At 43.6% G+C, this 15,121-nt stretch overlaps 1 protein-coding gene across 1 annotated transcript in view; it reads right to left on the bottom strand.

Annotated features, from left to right (window-relative positions):
* GINS3 (GINS complex subunit 3) overlaps nucleotides 1-2,815 on the bottom strand; it is a 5,319-nt gene extending 2,504 nt beyond the window's left edge. The window contains exon 1 of the mRNA XM_029925351.1: nucleotides 2,434-2,815. Within this exon, the coding sequence (XP_029781211.1) occupies nucleotides 2,434-2,619 (186 nt within the window). The 5' untranslated portion in view covers nucleotides 2,620-2,815. The remainder of the gene's footprint in view (nucleotides 1-2,433) is intronic.
* Between the last annotated feature and the right edge of the window lie 12,306 nt (nucleotides 2,816-15,121).

Consider the following 15,121-nt stretch of genomic DNA (forward strand, 5'->3'; position numbering starts at 1 on the left):
CAGACATTTGACAATAATAAAAGAAGGGTCATGATATCCACAAAAAAAAGGTCGGTATCTGTCTAAACTGACAGAAGTAAAAGGAGAAACGGATGAATCCATAAGCATAGTGGGAGACTTTGGCATATCTCTCTAGATAAATGAGAAGCAGCCAAAAAAAGTCATTAAGAATATGGAAGATCTCAGCAAAGTAAACCGCAAACTTGACCTAACTTATTTACCACACACCACGACTTCAGAATACACGTCTGGCCAAGTGCATGTGGAATGGTTAAGTTGATCTTATGCTGCAGAATAAAGCAAGCCTTAACTTTCAGAAGACTGAAAACATTCCGACTCTGTTCTGACCACGGTAGAAAGAATTAAGCTAGAAATCAAAAACGAAAAAGATGAAGGGCAAAATCCTAACATGCGGGGAATTAAGCACTGGTCTCCTGAATAACCCATGAGTGAAAGAAGAAATCACAATGGAAATTAGAAATTATTCTGAACACACCGGTATGGAAATAAAATACAACAAATCAAAACTTGTGGAATGCATTGAAGCTGTGCTCAAATGTATAGCTAAAGCATGCATCAGGGAAGGTTGAAAAATCAATGACCTTGGTACCCAGCTCGAAGTGCACAGACAAGGTTGGGGGATGGTGGGAAACAATAGAAAATTAAGTCCAAAGAAGGTAGAAGTTAAGAATTAAGAACATAATGACCTAGAAAACAACGGTACAAAAGAGAAAACTGAAAAAAGCCCTGTTAGTTCTTTTAAAAGACTAATACAATCGATCAACTCCTAGCAAGACTAAAGAAGAAAGGGAGCATAACTTCTCCCTATCAAGAATCAAAACCAAGACATCAGTATAAATCCTATGGATGTAAAAAAAGATAGTCCAAGGATATTTTGGACATTATACCACTACCTTTGAAAATTCTGATGAAACTGTCAAATTCCTAGGGCAGAAAACAATGTTCCAAGAGTAACACAGGAAGAAAACATGATCAGAATAGTCCTCTATCTCTGAATGAAATTAAATGTGTCATCACAAAGTTTCCTGCACAAATCTGCCACACAGAATTCCAAATATTTTGTGTAGACACTGCCTGCCCTTAAAGAAGTAGAGCATAAGTCCCGTGCTCTGTGGATAATGACTCCTTCCCCAAGAGAACAGCACGGAAAGGTGGAAAAAGGGAACTTTACGGTGAAGAATCCTGACAAACACTACCTCCGCCAGGTGCCTGAGGTTCTTAGCAATGCGGGAAGTCATGCTGACAGTACGTGCCCCTGATATGATGTGACAGAAACAGGACTTGACCTCTGTGATCCTCCTCCTCCAAACCTAGCCCTGCAGTCTAACCACGAGGAAAACATCAGACAGGGCGCCTGGGTGGCTCAGTCGGTTAAGCATCCGACTTCTGCTCAGGTCATGATCTCACATTTGGTGAATTCGAGCTGACAATGCAGAGCCTGCTTGGGATTACTCTCCCTCCCTCGCTCTCTGCCCCTCCCCCACTCGTGTTCTGTCTTGAAATAAATAAACTTAAAAAAACAACACATCAGACAAATCCCAATTGAGGAACATTCTACAAATTATCTGACCCACCCTCCACAGACGCAGCATGGTCCTCAAAATCAAGGAAGGTCTAATGAACCATCACAGCCAGTGGCAGCCTAAGGGGATGTGATACAAAACGCAATGTGGTAACCTGGATGGACATTAGGTAGAAGGCAATATGAATAAAGTTTGGGCCGCACATCTCTGTTTTACCATTGTGTTAAGAGGACAAAAATCCTTACCTGCTATAACAAAAGGTCAATAAATAATAGCTTAATTTTTTAAAAATTAAGAAAATAAGCTTAAGATTATTATTTAAAAACAGAGAGGTGAATCTTGAAGAAACGATTTTTATCTTCTTTTTAATGTGAGAGACAGCAGGCGTGCAAGGAAGAGGGGCAGAGGAAGAGAGAATCCCACGTAGCTTGCACGCTCTGCTTGGAACCCGATATGGGCCTTGATCCCATGGGCTGGGATCACGACCTGAGACAAAAACAAAAGATCAAGGCTCAACCGACTGAGCCACCTAGGCGTCCCGTGGCCTATTTAAAAAGTGGACAGACCAGTGATCAGAAACCCCGATCCTGAAGGGGTCAGTAGTAACCAATCCTTAAGCCTCAACATATGGGGGGAAGACATTGCTCAATTTGGACAGTATCAAAAATGAAATCAGCGGCCTGACGACCTAGGATAAATTTAGTTTCACACTGGGGACGAAGGCTAAGAAACCACCTCGGGGCACCGAGACCTGAGACCGGCTAATATAACTCATTAAAGTTTAGGGCCCGGTTTCCCCCTAAAACGACAAAGCCCCCGGGGCAGCGCGCCCGCGGCGCACTGGGAATTGTAGTCTTTCTTTGGGGGGAACCTGTCCCTCAAGGTTTACCTGAGGAATCGTGTGGTCAGTTTCGGCCCCTCCGCTCCGGTCCAGGAAGAAAGCCCCGAGGCGAGGCATGGGGGTCTCCGTGCGCACCGGAAGCTTCTCGTGGGACATCAGGATGTCGTCCAGCGACAGAAAGTTCTCCTCAGGACCCAGTGCACCCGACTCCACCCGGAAATAAGCCTCGGACATAGCGGCGGCGGCGGCTTGAATTTCGCTTCCACTCGTGTGAGGCTAGGAGTCCGGATTAACAAGCAGGAGAAGGCGGAGGCAGGCCCGGGTTGTAAACGGTGGGAGGTCGCTGCGGCAGTTAGTCGGGATTGAAATTTTTCCCGCGCGGAGGACGCGCCAGACTGGAGCAGTCGATCCACGCAGGTCTGCCCAGACAGAAGCAATCGACAGTCTGAGGACTTGTCCCCAGGTGATCAGGGGCGGGGCGCAGTGGGGTGGCGCGCGAGATTTCCTCCCGCAGCGTGTAAGCCCCGTGTGGGAACCTTAGAAAGGAGCTGGACGGGCCCGTTGAAGTTGCTGGATGCACCTGTACTAGATTGTGTTCATTGGAGGCACCTGTACTAGATTGTGTTCATGTGGTCCTTTCCATGTTTATATGAAATTAAAAACGTTTTGCAACACGTTTGGGGGCTTTTAAAAAAGACATCACTGTGGCCTCCCCGTCTGAGGTCTGATCAAGTCAGACCTGTTTACTATAGTTCTGTCACTGTATCTGGTCATCTTCGTGCTTGAAAGAAACATGAAAACAAAACCTCCAGCACCAGCCCCAGATAGTTATGGACTATTTGTAGTATTTTGGCATTGTTAAGGGAAGGAGGAGGAGGAGCCCTAGACTACCCTTGTGCGCTTCCCAAGGTCCTGAGTTTATTTCACGGCCTTACCATCGAGTGGCAATCTCCTTTTGTGGCCCTTAATTTAAATCCTTAAAAGAGGAAATCTAATTGGCTCAGTTTGTCTTTTTGAACAGGGTCACAACAGTCATGCGTTGCCAGCCATGCTGTAGATTGGATGGGTGCCTATCCCTTGTGTAGTTGAGGGAAAGGGTAGTGAAGGGATCACAGTTATGGGAAAATTAATAAAGAGAACCCTCACTAGAATGGAGTCGGGAAGTTCACCAGGGAGAGCTCTCATGCCCTACCACTCTGTTAATTGCAGATCCAGCAGGGATACCTGGGCAAGAGGGCAAGAGGGCAAGAGGAGGAAAGGCTTTCCTCCAACGGCCCAGCCAAGGAGAAGCCACTATACTTTGAACTCCTATTTTACTCCACTGGATTTCTTGTTCCAACAGTCTCCCCAACTTCCCAACCTCCTCTATAAAGGAGCCAGCTCTCCTTTGTTCTCTGGACTTGTCTATGGTTTTGCCATAGTTTTCTTGCCCTGGATGGCCATTCTCTGCTATTCTCAGATAAACCTGTTTCGCTGGTAAAGTATCTGGCAGTTTTATTTTTAAGGTTAAAAGTTACATGCTACCACACTTGGGGATGCTATTCAGTCACGGCTATGGGCGGTGGACAGTGTTGAGAAATGCACTGTAGATCTTCATACAGAAGGGTCTTTTCTGGGGTTAGAGCTATGAGCAAAGGGTTCATGGGAAGGGAGATGTGAATCGGTCCATCTTTCTTATTCCCTGCTGTTTAGCATGCTGTGACATCTATCCCGCATACAGTGAGCTAATTCCTAGAGCAATAAACACTTGCCTGTGAACACACCTCCCATCAACCAAACAATCGAAAGGCTATGCCCCCAACCACTTTCTTTGACTCTCACACACCAAGCCAACAGTTCCCCTGCCCTAAATCACCCCAGGGCCAGGTACTGGACAATGAGAGACCACCCTTATAGCCCAGAGCCCACTGGCATTATTCAAAGTATTCCATCCTAAGCTCGCTCAATTTTGCCTACTGTGCCTCACCCATTCCTTCCCACGGAAACCACAGCAGAGGCTCAGGGTCATGTTCTCCTCTCCTTTTGCTTCCTTACTGACGCTAGTACTTCCCTATGTGGCTTTGGATGGTGCAGTGTGCTCCCTTCTCTTGGCGACTGTGAGCAGTAAGACTTCTTTCAATGGCACTGGCCGCTCTGCTGTTACTCAGTCACCCTTTTGAGTGAAATACTGGTGTAATCAAAACAAGAGGCAGTGGGGGAATGAGGGCCAAACTGTGGAAAGCCTTGGATGCTAAAGAGTTGATGCTATCCCATAGAAATAGGAGAAGAAAATGTAAGATTTTTTTTTTTTTTTTTTTTTTTTTTAGCAATGGTAACATAAATCTGAGCTTGAAGAAGAGAATTCTGGTCGTGGGGAGAAGAAGGGAGAGATTAGATGCCAGGAGGCCAGTTTGGAAGCTGTTCAGTGAGCAATACCCAGCAACTAATTGGAAATAGAAAGGAAAGGGCAGAGAGGGGTTGAAGATAATTCAAGTTTTTAACCTGGTTGACCAGGTGGATGGAGATGTCACCAACAGACAGACACACAGAGCACAAGAATGTGGGCAACTGGGGTAGAAGGTGAGCTTGGCGTGGCACTCATGGAGTCCAGGAGCCACCGGACAGGTAGGTCCGCAGCCCTGCGGAGAAACCAGTCTTGCACTTTTAGTTCAGCCTCCCTGTAGAGGTAGGTACAGGAGAGTCCTTTCCTTGGTCATATTTTAAATGTTCAGTTTGCTGCTCTATCCAATATAACAGTAAACATAAATCACAGTCAAAATTTATAATTTGGTGAAATGGCTGTAGGGTCTGGATACAGTCAGGAATAGAAATGTGCTCATTTGTCTAATTGAAGGCAGTAAATAACTGAGAAGGCTCATGATCCGTTTTTTATGTTGAAACAGTTACAATGGATGGATGCCTAATAACATCGATGCCAAGAAAGGCATTATTTTTGTACAGAGACCATTGGCTCTAAACCTAACCACTGTGGCTATTTTAATGATAAAACAACAGGCTGGTGTTTAAGATAAAATCCGATTACCTGGTTTTCCTTTGTGATGTCTTGGCTCACCATGAAACTTATTCACTGTTCATATCCTTTTGCTCTATATAATCTGCCCCTTTCTTGAACTCTCGAGTGAGCCAGAAAAAGTGATATTAAAAGCTTCTGATGCTAAACAATTGCATTAATTCATCTGATAAAAGTGGTACGTAATTTATCCAGTATAGATCCGTTTATAGCCTGAAATTTAAGAGCCAGGAGTGTTTCTTTTCTCATGAAATGTTGGGTTCCTTCCTACCCAGTCAATCAATGTACCAGAGTTGCACTAGACAGAACTTCAGCATACTGATGATATTCTGAGTGTGTTCGGTATGTTTACAAAATAGAGAACTTGAGGATTCCAAAGGTGTCTGCAGTATCCCTGAAAAAACCCACTGATCTTCCCGGTGCAATCATCTCAGGATTGCGTGCTTGGCACACACAGACTTCAGCTAAGCAAAACCACAAAGCAGCTTTAAGTCTGTTCTTTTGAACGCCGGTGCTTTTTAAATTTCTTCCACTGAGTGGGGAGGCTGTGACGTAAGTGACAGAATTCCAGATCCAGGGGGTAGGGGAGGATCTTTGGGGGGAGACAAAGAAAAAAAAGCCAGAAATGTGTTGCTTCCTAGGACAAAAGTTCTAGGGTTTTTCTTGATTCCCCTCCCCTTCCCCTCTGTAACTATCCTATCAGCACATGTTCTCTCTGCCTTCATAATATATATTTTTTAATGTTTATTTATTTTTGAGAGAGAGACAGAGCATGAGCAGGGGAGGGGCAGAGAGAGAGGGAGACACAGAACCTGAAGCAGGCTCCAGGCTCTGAGCTGTCAGCACAGAGCCTGACACGGGGCTTGAACCCATGAACCATGAGATCATGACCTGAGCTGAAGTCAGACTCTTAACTGATTGAGCCACCCAGGCACCCCTGCCTTCATAATATTTCCAGAATCTGATTATTTCTCATCACTGTGGTCCAAACCAACATCATCTCTTGCTTGGACTTTTTTGCAATAGCTTCCTATCCAGTCTTCCTTCTGCCCGTGACCTCTTATTGCTCTTTGAGTGCCCCAAACACCTCATTTCTTAGGGCCTTGCACTGTCTGTTCCCACTCCCTGGATTGCCTTTCTGTTGGATTTCCACATGGGTGGTCTCTTTCAGGTCTTTATTCAAGAGTCATCTTCTCAATGAGGCCTTCCCTTGCCGCCGTATCCAGAATTTTAACCCTCCTCAACTGACACCTGATAACCCGTCCTTTTTTCCCTCAGCATTTATCAGTCTCTTATGTACTATTTGTTTTACCTTTTTAACTTGTTTTTGTCTGTCATCCCTACCTGAACATTAGCTCCATGAAGACAGGGATTCTTTCTAGTATGTTTTTCATGACTATGTCCCCACCACCACGTACATGCCAGGCACTCCCTAAATATGTGCTGAATGAATTGGTGGTTCGTTATTTATAGTAGTGATACTATTTTCCTTTAAAACAGTAAGCAAAAAACAATGAATCAATTTCAAGTAAACAATAGTATGAGTGGTGTGCACATATTACAAAAGTCACAAAGGATAGTAGTGAAACACTGAAAATACTGAATTAAAGTGGTACAAAATGGGGGCATCTGGGTGGCTCAGTTGGTTAAGTGTCCAACTTAAGCTCAGGTCATGATCTCATGGTTCGTGGGTTGGAGCCTCTGTGCTGATAGCTTGGAGCCTGGAGCCTGCTTCGGATTCTATGTCTCTCCCTCTCTCTCTGCCTTTCCCATGCTCATGCTCGCTCGCGTGCGCACTCTCTCTCTCAAAAATAAATAAACATTAAAAAAACAAAGTGGTACAAAATAGCTTGCCAACCTACAGGTTAGGTCACACAGTCTTCTAGAACCGTGAACTCGTCATTGATAATACCCTGAAGAAAACTCACTGATTGGGCTCCACTCATTTAAAGTTGTTGATGTTTTGGTAGAATTATACTGAACTTGGCAGCTCTTTCTGCCTGTGGATCCCGTCCCTGTGCTTTCCTAAAAACACCATTTTGCACTGGGAAAAAAAAAAGAACTATACTGAATTTTACCTTCACACCCACTGTAAATACAGAATGTTTAAGCAAAAAGAGCAAACAAGTTATAAAATGGCTTAGTCCCCTACCCACCGAACATCTCCAGCAGCCATTTATGTTTAGCTGCTGTGTTCCTTCTGGAATCCAACAGGCCTGGGTAGAGTCAGACTTGCACCACCTCAGTTGGCTTTATGACCTTGGGACATACCCGTTGGAAGCTTAGCTTCTGCACCTATGAAATGGGAGGAGAATGGTAGGAGTGTAATGGACGAGCCAACATAGGCAGAGCTCAGCTCAGGGCCTGGCCCATAAGGAGCAAGGGCTCCATAAATGTCCTTCTTACCATCACTATTCAGCTGTGTTAATTCACTGCTGTGTCCTCCGCACCTCCCATAATACCTGGCATGTAGCAAGCACTCCGTGAACATCTGTGAACATCATTCATTGTCATCGCTGTTGAGCTAGACTTGCACACCTGCCTCCCCCACAAGTCACATTTCCAAATGGACTTGAAGGCGATAGGTCAGTATTCTTCAACTTTTCCCTGCGAAGATTCAGATAGAACTTATTTCCTCTGGGTTCAAATGATTCAAGTGTTGTGTTTTTTTTTTTTTTTTTTGTATTTTAAAATTACAGTACTATGTTTGAAATTTTATTATGTAAGGTTAATGGATTTAAATCACTGGAGTTCATTTTTACATAATTTAAATGTTCTTTTGGTTGAGCTATTTCTTGAGCACTGCTCCCAAACGCCTTCAATGAGATCAAAATAAATTGATAGGCACACTGAGACCTTATGTGTGGGTAGTGCCGATTTTAGATTCTTCCCACAGTCTTCAACAGTACGAGGAGACATTGTAAGGCCACCTCATATATCCAGAGGGATTCAGTGTGTGTGTCACCCTCATAAACTTGGCAAAGGAGTGGCAATCACATCATTATAATTAAGGTGCTTTTTGATCCAACTTTTCTTTTTCTGTGTTCCCAGCTCCATAAAAATACCCCTTCCTCGCATTCCTATATTTTCATCTTTTTTTTTTTTTTTTTTTTGGTAAACTTCATTTATTTTAATCCACGATCTGATAGCCAGAGCTTCCCTCAGTCCGAGGTGGGCGGAGTGGCAAGTAGATTCATTAGTTTGAGAAGAATATGGGGGAAGAAGAGCGATCATTTATTCACCAAGATACTTAGACACCCGTTAGAAGCCCCGGGGCTCCCGGTGTAGACATGAAGAAGAATATGACGGGTTGGTGCCCAGTGTAGGAAACAGTAACATGAGGTGATGAAAGCTGTGATAGCTGTGTCCGAAATGTTCTGGAAGCTCAGAAAGAGTGGCGAATTCTCACCTGGACAGAATAGGGGTTAACAAAGGCTTTACAGAGCATAAGAGTGGGGTCTTTGGGTGTGAAGAGGGCTTTTTCAGGAGGCCCACAGATGTGGGGAGGGGGAGGGGAAGAGTCATTCCAGACCCAAGGATCAACTTTGAGCAAAGAGGTGGGACTGGGAAAGTTTGAGATGAAATGTCTCTCTTTTCAAACCAGCCCCTCCTTTTGCTTTGCGTATGCCAATTAACGGCTGCACTATTTACCTGATTGCCTGCATCTATCTGGCAAGTAACAGGAAAATTCAATTCAAAATGACTTAAACAACAGGGGATTTCTACACCCTATGACCAGAGAGTTCAGGACTTCATGGTCAGTTGATCTAGCAGCCCGAGGGGTCTCTGGGGGGGGGGGCGTCTAGCTCTGCTTTGCTCTGCACATGGTCAGCTCTAGTCTATGGCTCATTCCCCTGGGGTCACTAGATGTTCGCCAGTGAAGCCAGGTCTACGAGCTTCCTTGTTCTTGTCCAGTGGGGGAGAGCATTCAGTCTCAACCTTCCAGTAGAGAGTTCTAACATTCACCCTCATTGGCAGGTTTAGACCACATGCTCACTCCTGAACCAAAACTATAGCCAGAGCAATGGAATGTGCTAATTAATGTAAGTCAGTCAAAGCCCACCATTAATGTTGGGAATAGGGTGAGCTTCCCCAAAGCACATGGGCTGCACAATAGGAAAAGACTGGGGGTCAATTCTGGAGTGACAGTCTGGGTGATTTTAGGACGGGGAATACTGGATAGAAAACAAGTAAGGGTCCAGCACAATCACTACCCAGTTAGGAACAGGGGAGAATTCAGTATTGCTTCCCTTCTGACTTACCTATATCCACCTGGTCAGTACACACTGCTTCTTCTCCTTCTCCTTCTTCTTCTTTTAATGTTTTATTTATTTTTGGGAGAATGCTAGCAGGGGAGAGGCAGAGAAAGGGGAAGAGAGGATCCAAAGCAGGTTCTGTGCTGACAGAACCCAATGTGGGGCTTGAACTCATGAACTGTGAGATCATGACCTGAGCAAAAGTCACACCCAGGTGCCCCTGCTAATTCTACCTACTTATCATTCTTTTGTCTGTCCAGTTGCCTCTGTTTGAGCCCTCATCACTTCTCACTCATACTCTTAAAATCCCCCCAGACTGGGTTTTCTCTGTCTCCGCTCTCTCCTTACTCCAAAGTTCTTTTGTACTTGTTTTGCAGTAATATTCCTGTTACTCCCCAGCTTATAACTCAAATCACCCCCCATTAGTTACAGAGTAAATTCTAAACTCCTTGGTAAGTCTTAAATGTCTTCCAAGGTCTGTGTATTAGTGTGCTAGGGCCACCATAACAAAATACCGCAGACTGGTGAGAAAAAGTTAAATGACACCTAGAGGAAACATGTAGATAAAATCAGAATGTGGGCCATTCTGCAAGGGGACCACTAATAAAACGCTGTTTGGGGGAATCTGGACCCTGACTGTGAGATGCATGTTTATAACCTCAGAAAGACAAGATGGTTCTTCCTAATCCGCTCAGGTATACAAACCGCTCTCTAAGACTCTCAAGGGCATGCCTCCTATCTCCTTTTAGCTAGACAGTGTGTTTCTGATACAGGTATACCTCATTTCATTGTGCTTTACAGAGATTGCATTAAAAATTTTTCTTTTTAATTTTTTATTCTTTTTGAAAATTGAAGGTTTGTGGCAAATCTACATGAAAAAGGTCTATTGGTGCCATTTTCCCAACAGCGTTTGCTCAGTTCATGTCTCTGTGTCACATGATGGTAATTATCACATTTCAAAATTATTCATTATTATTTGCTATGGTGATCTGTGATCAGTGATTATGATTTGCTGAAAGCTCAGATGATGGTTAGCATTTTTTAGCACTATTTTAAAATTAAGTGTTACATGTTTTTAAGACAATGCTATTGCACATGTGTAAATGTGAATTTTATATGCACTGTGAAACCAAAAACTCCATTTGGCTCGCTCTTCTGGGGTGGTCTGGAACGGAACCTGTAGTGTCTCTGAGGTAGGCCGGTACTCCTAAGGATGGGTCCTGAAGAAGCTTCGCAAGGAGCCCAGGGTAAGGAAGGGCATAGCTCATAGGGCCTGATCCTGATGTTCTAATGGGATGAGATTTTGCAGAAGTCTTGGAAAAGGGTGTATGGATCTTGCAAGTGAGAGAAAAGCAAATAATATGTGGCTGGAAGGCACGAAAGTTTTATGGCAATTTTTAAGACATAGCTTTAAATTCTTTAAATCTGGGTGGGCTCTGTGACTAGTTCAAACAACTCAGCACGGTGGAAATGATGCGATGCGATTCCTGAAGCTAGGTCGTAAAAAGTAACGCAGCTTCTGTCTAGGTTACCTAAGCACGTGTTCCCGGATGGATGGGATATTAGATCAGAAACCTGATGACCCTGAGGCCACCATGCTAGACAGGCTACACGGACATGCTCTGGGGGGCGATCCCAGCTGAGCTCAGCCCTCCAGCCGTCCCAACCAGGTGCTCTGCAGACATGACAGTGAAGCCAGCTTGACCCCTCCGCCAGTCCACCTGCCACCTGAAACCAGCAAGCGGCTTCTATTAGGGTTCCGTGACACAGAAGAATTGCCTGACGGGGCCCTGCCTGAATTCATGAGTCACAAAGTCACGAGATACAGATAGTGGCTTTAAAGGGCTCCTGGCTGGTTCAGTCTGTACAGCATGCAACTCTCAATCTCAGGGTTGTGAGTTCAAGCTCCACGTTGGGTATAGAGATTACTTAAAAATAAGATCTTTTTAAAAATTAAAATAGAAATAGTTGTTTTAAGCTACTAAAGTTATAGAATGTTAATGTTATTTTTTTTTAATGTGGACAGCCAGAACAGAATTTGGCTCTTGAAAAAGTCATTGTCATGTAGCGGGGAAAGATGGGTCTATTTAAAGGGCCATAGCAGCCGAATGCAGTAAGTCAGGCCTGATGACGCACACTTTGGAGACAACTGGGGAAACTTGAACATGGATTATTAAATAATATTTTATAAAATTATTGTTAAATTTGTTAGATACAATCATGGTATTGTGGTTTTGTAGAAAAATGTCTATTTCTAGGAGATAATTCCTAAAGTAACTACGAATCGAGTATCATTATAATTGCAATCTACTATACAATGCATCAGCAAAACACACACATACACACACACACACACACACACACACAGAGCAAATATAGCAAAAGGTTACCAACTGCTTGAATCTAGACACTAGGTATATAGTTGGTTATTCATTATACAATTCTTTTAACTTCTCTATATGTTAAAATTCTGTAATAAAAAGCTGAGAAAAAATATCAGGGAAAACTAACTTATAAATTAGAGTATGTGGCAAAGTAATTAGCACATGTAGGTATTTAATAGATGTTGGATGAAGTACTTAGGGTCATCAAATTCATAGAGAGCAAGTCAAACGGTGGTAGCCAGGAGCTGACGGGAGGGGAGAATGGGGAGTTAATGTTTAATGGAGACAGAGTTTCAGTTTGGAAAGATGAAAAAAGCTCTAGAGATGGATGGTGGTGGTGGTTGTACAACAGTATGAATGCACTTAATGCCACTGACTGTACTATTTATTTATTTGAGAGAGAGCACATGGGGGGGGAGAAAAGGGAGAGAGAGAGAGAGAGAGAGAGAGAGAGAGAGAGAGTCAGTCTTAAGCAGGCTCCATGCTCAGCACAACATGGGGCTCGATCCCATGACCCTAGGATCACGACCTGAGTGGAAATCAAGAGTCGGATGCTCAACCAACTGAGCTACTCAGGGCACCTCTTAAAAATGGTCATGATGGTAAATTTTAAGTTATGTGTTATTTACCACAATTTGAATAAAAAATTTCAATGTTGGATGAGTAATGGCCGCCCAAGTCCATCAAGTCCTAATTCCTGGAAACTGGAAATATGTTCCATGGCAGGTGGGAATTCAGGAGGCCAGTGGAATTCAGGTTGTCAACCAACTGACCTTGAGATAAGGAGGTTAAGCTGGATGATTCAGGTCAACCCAGTGTGGTCACCAGGATCTTTATAAGTGACCTAGGAAGGCCATAGAGGGAGTCAGAGATCAGAAGACGTTGCTCTGTGGGCTTTGAAGATGAAGGGGCTGATGAGCCAAGGGTCGCAGAAGCTGGACACACAAGGTAAGAGATTCTCAAAGCCTTCAGAAGTAGCAAGGCCCTGCCGACACCTTGGCCTTAACCCTGGGGCACCCATTTCAGACCTGTGACCTCCAGAACTGAAACACGGCAGACTCGAGTGGTTGTAGGCCACTAAGTGTGCAGTAGTTTGTTACAGCAGTAATAGGAAACTCATACAAACAGGAAGGACCTGATTAGAAGAAATTTTAACGTACAATCACATTTGGTCTTTATTTCTATGAAATATTTTAGGCACACCAAAAAGGCATAGCAATCTGATTGCCTGTATATCCAGGCTTGCACAACAGGGAAAGAAAAGCAATTAAAATGCAAATCTGATCATTTTCTCTTCAAAACCATCAGGGGCACCTAGGTGGTTCCGTTGGTTAAGTGTCCAACTTTGGCTCAGGTCATGATCTCACAGTTGGTGATTTCAAGCCCCACATTGAGCTCTGTGCTGACAACTCAGAGCCTGGAGCCTGCTTCGGATTCTGTGTCTTCCTCTCTTTCTGTTCCTCCCCAACTTGCACTCTGTCTCTCTCAAAAATAAATAAACATTAAAAAAAAAAACCCAACAACACCCCATCAATGGTTCCTACAGCCTGTAGGAGAAAGCTTAAATCTTTGCTTCTTACTGGGCCCTTGCTAGCAGTTTTGGCCTAATCCTCTGCATGGCCCCCTAGAAATGCTGAATTTCCGGCAGTCTCCTCACTCCTTGAGCTTGTTTGCTCCCACCTCAATGTCTCTGCCAATGCCCTTCCTTCTGCTTAGATCGCCATTCCCTCCCCGCTGCATCAGACTTGACTTCACTCCTCCTTCTCAACTCAGCTCAAAGCCTTCTCTAACCTCCAGATGCAGCCCAGCTCCTTTTTTATCCGCACTATAGAGAGAGCTCCCACGGGAGATGTGATACCTACTGTATTACAACACAGTTTACTTGGACCCCACTGCTAGACCGCACACTCCTTGAAGACAGGGGCTTTATTCATTGGCATCTACGATTTGCTGGAGTGTCTCAGCTAACGCTTCCTCCATATACATGGAAGAAATGTGTAATGAGTCCTTACTTGTTTAAAAAATACAGGCTGGAGAATTGGCTTGAATAAAAAAAGTAGTAATATTATCTGACTCTGATATATGAAGAGATCATGTAGTACTTTTCTGTTTTTGGCAAGTCACTTTTCAGTTGAATAATTTGATTTCATTTTAAGCCAAATTCAGAGAGAGAGGGAGAGAGAGAGCATGCAAGCTGGGAAGGGACAGAAAGAAAGGGAACGAGAAAATCCCAAGCAGGCTCTGCACCATCAGTGCAGAGCCCAGTGCAGGGTCCAAACCCACGAACCACAAGACCTTGACCTTAGCCGAAATCAAGAGTCAGACATCCAACCGACTGAGCCACCCAAGCACCTCCAAGGTATATTCTTTTTTAAAAACCATTGATGATTTTATTGATAAAGATAATGCTAATTGATAAAGAATGGAAACCAAAGGTATACTTCTGAAACTATGAACTTCAAATTTCATTTACTCAGCACTGATTTTAGGTGAGAGATTAAGTAAAATTAGTGATGTAAGCCAAATGATACAGGAATCAAATTCGGTGTGCATAATGCTCTTGAGAGCATCAGAGGAATTCAGAAAGTCTTTGAAGAAAACCAATGATTATGTTTATTGGACAGTTGTCACTGATGCTACACAAATTGCACCACCTCTTGATTTTGACACCGACTTTTCCCCATTAAAAAAATAAATAAGAAGGAGGAATATCCTCAACCGAAAAATCTCATGACCTGGAAGTTACGTTATTAAGAAACAACAACACGATAAAAAGGCAAGAAAAATAAATGGAAGACATAGAGCTTAGTGAGGAAGAAACAAGACCTCCTGTTTGCAGAAAAAATAATGACAACACCAAGTGCTGGTGAGGATGCACAGACCTTGGGTTGCTGGAGGGAACATAAAATGGTTCAAATAAAAGTTTGGCAAATTATTTAAAATTAAACATACAATTACCATATGGTCCAGCAATCATACTCTTGGGCATTTATGGAAGAGAAATGAAAACTTACAGTGACACAGACTCTTGTGCATGAACATTCGCAGAGGCTTAATTCCTAAGAGCCCCAAACTGAAGACAACCC

The sequence above is a fragment of the Suricata suricatta genome, chromosome 16 (genome assembly GCF_006229205.1).
Source record: "Suricata suricatta isolate VVHF042 chromosome 16, meerkat_22Aug2017_6uvM2_HiC, whole genome shotgun sequence".
NCBI classification, from domain to species: Eukaryota; Metazoa; Chordata; class Mammalia; order Carnivora; family Herpestidae; genus Suricata; species Suricata suricatta.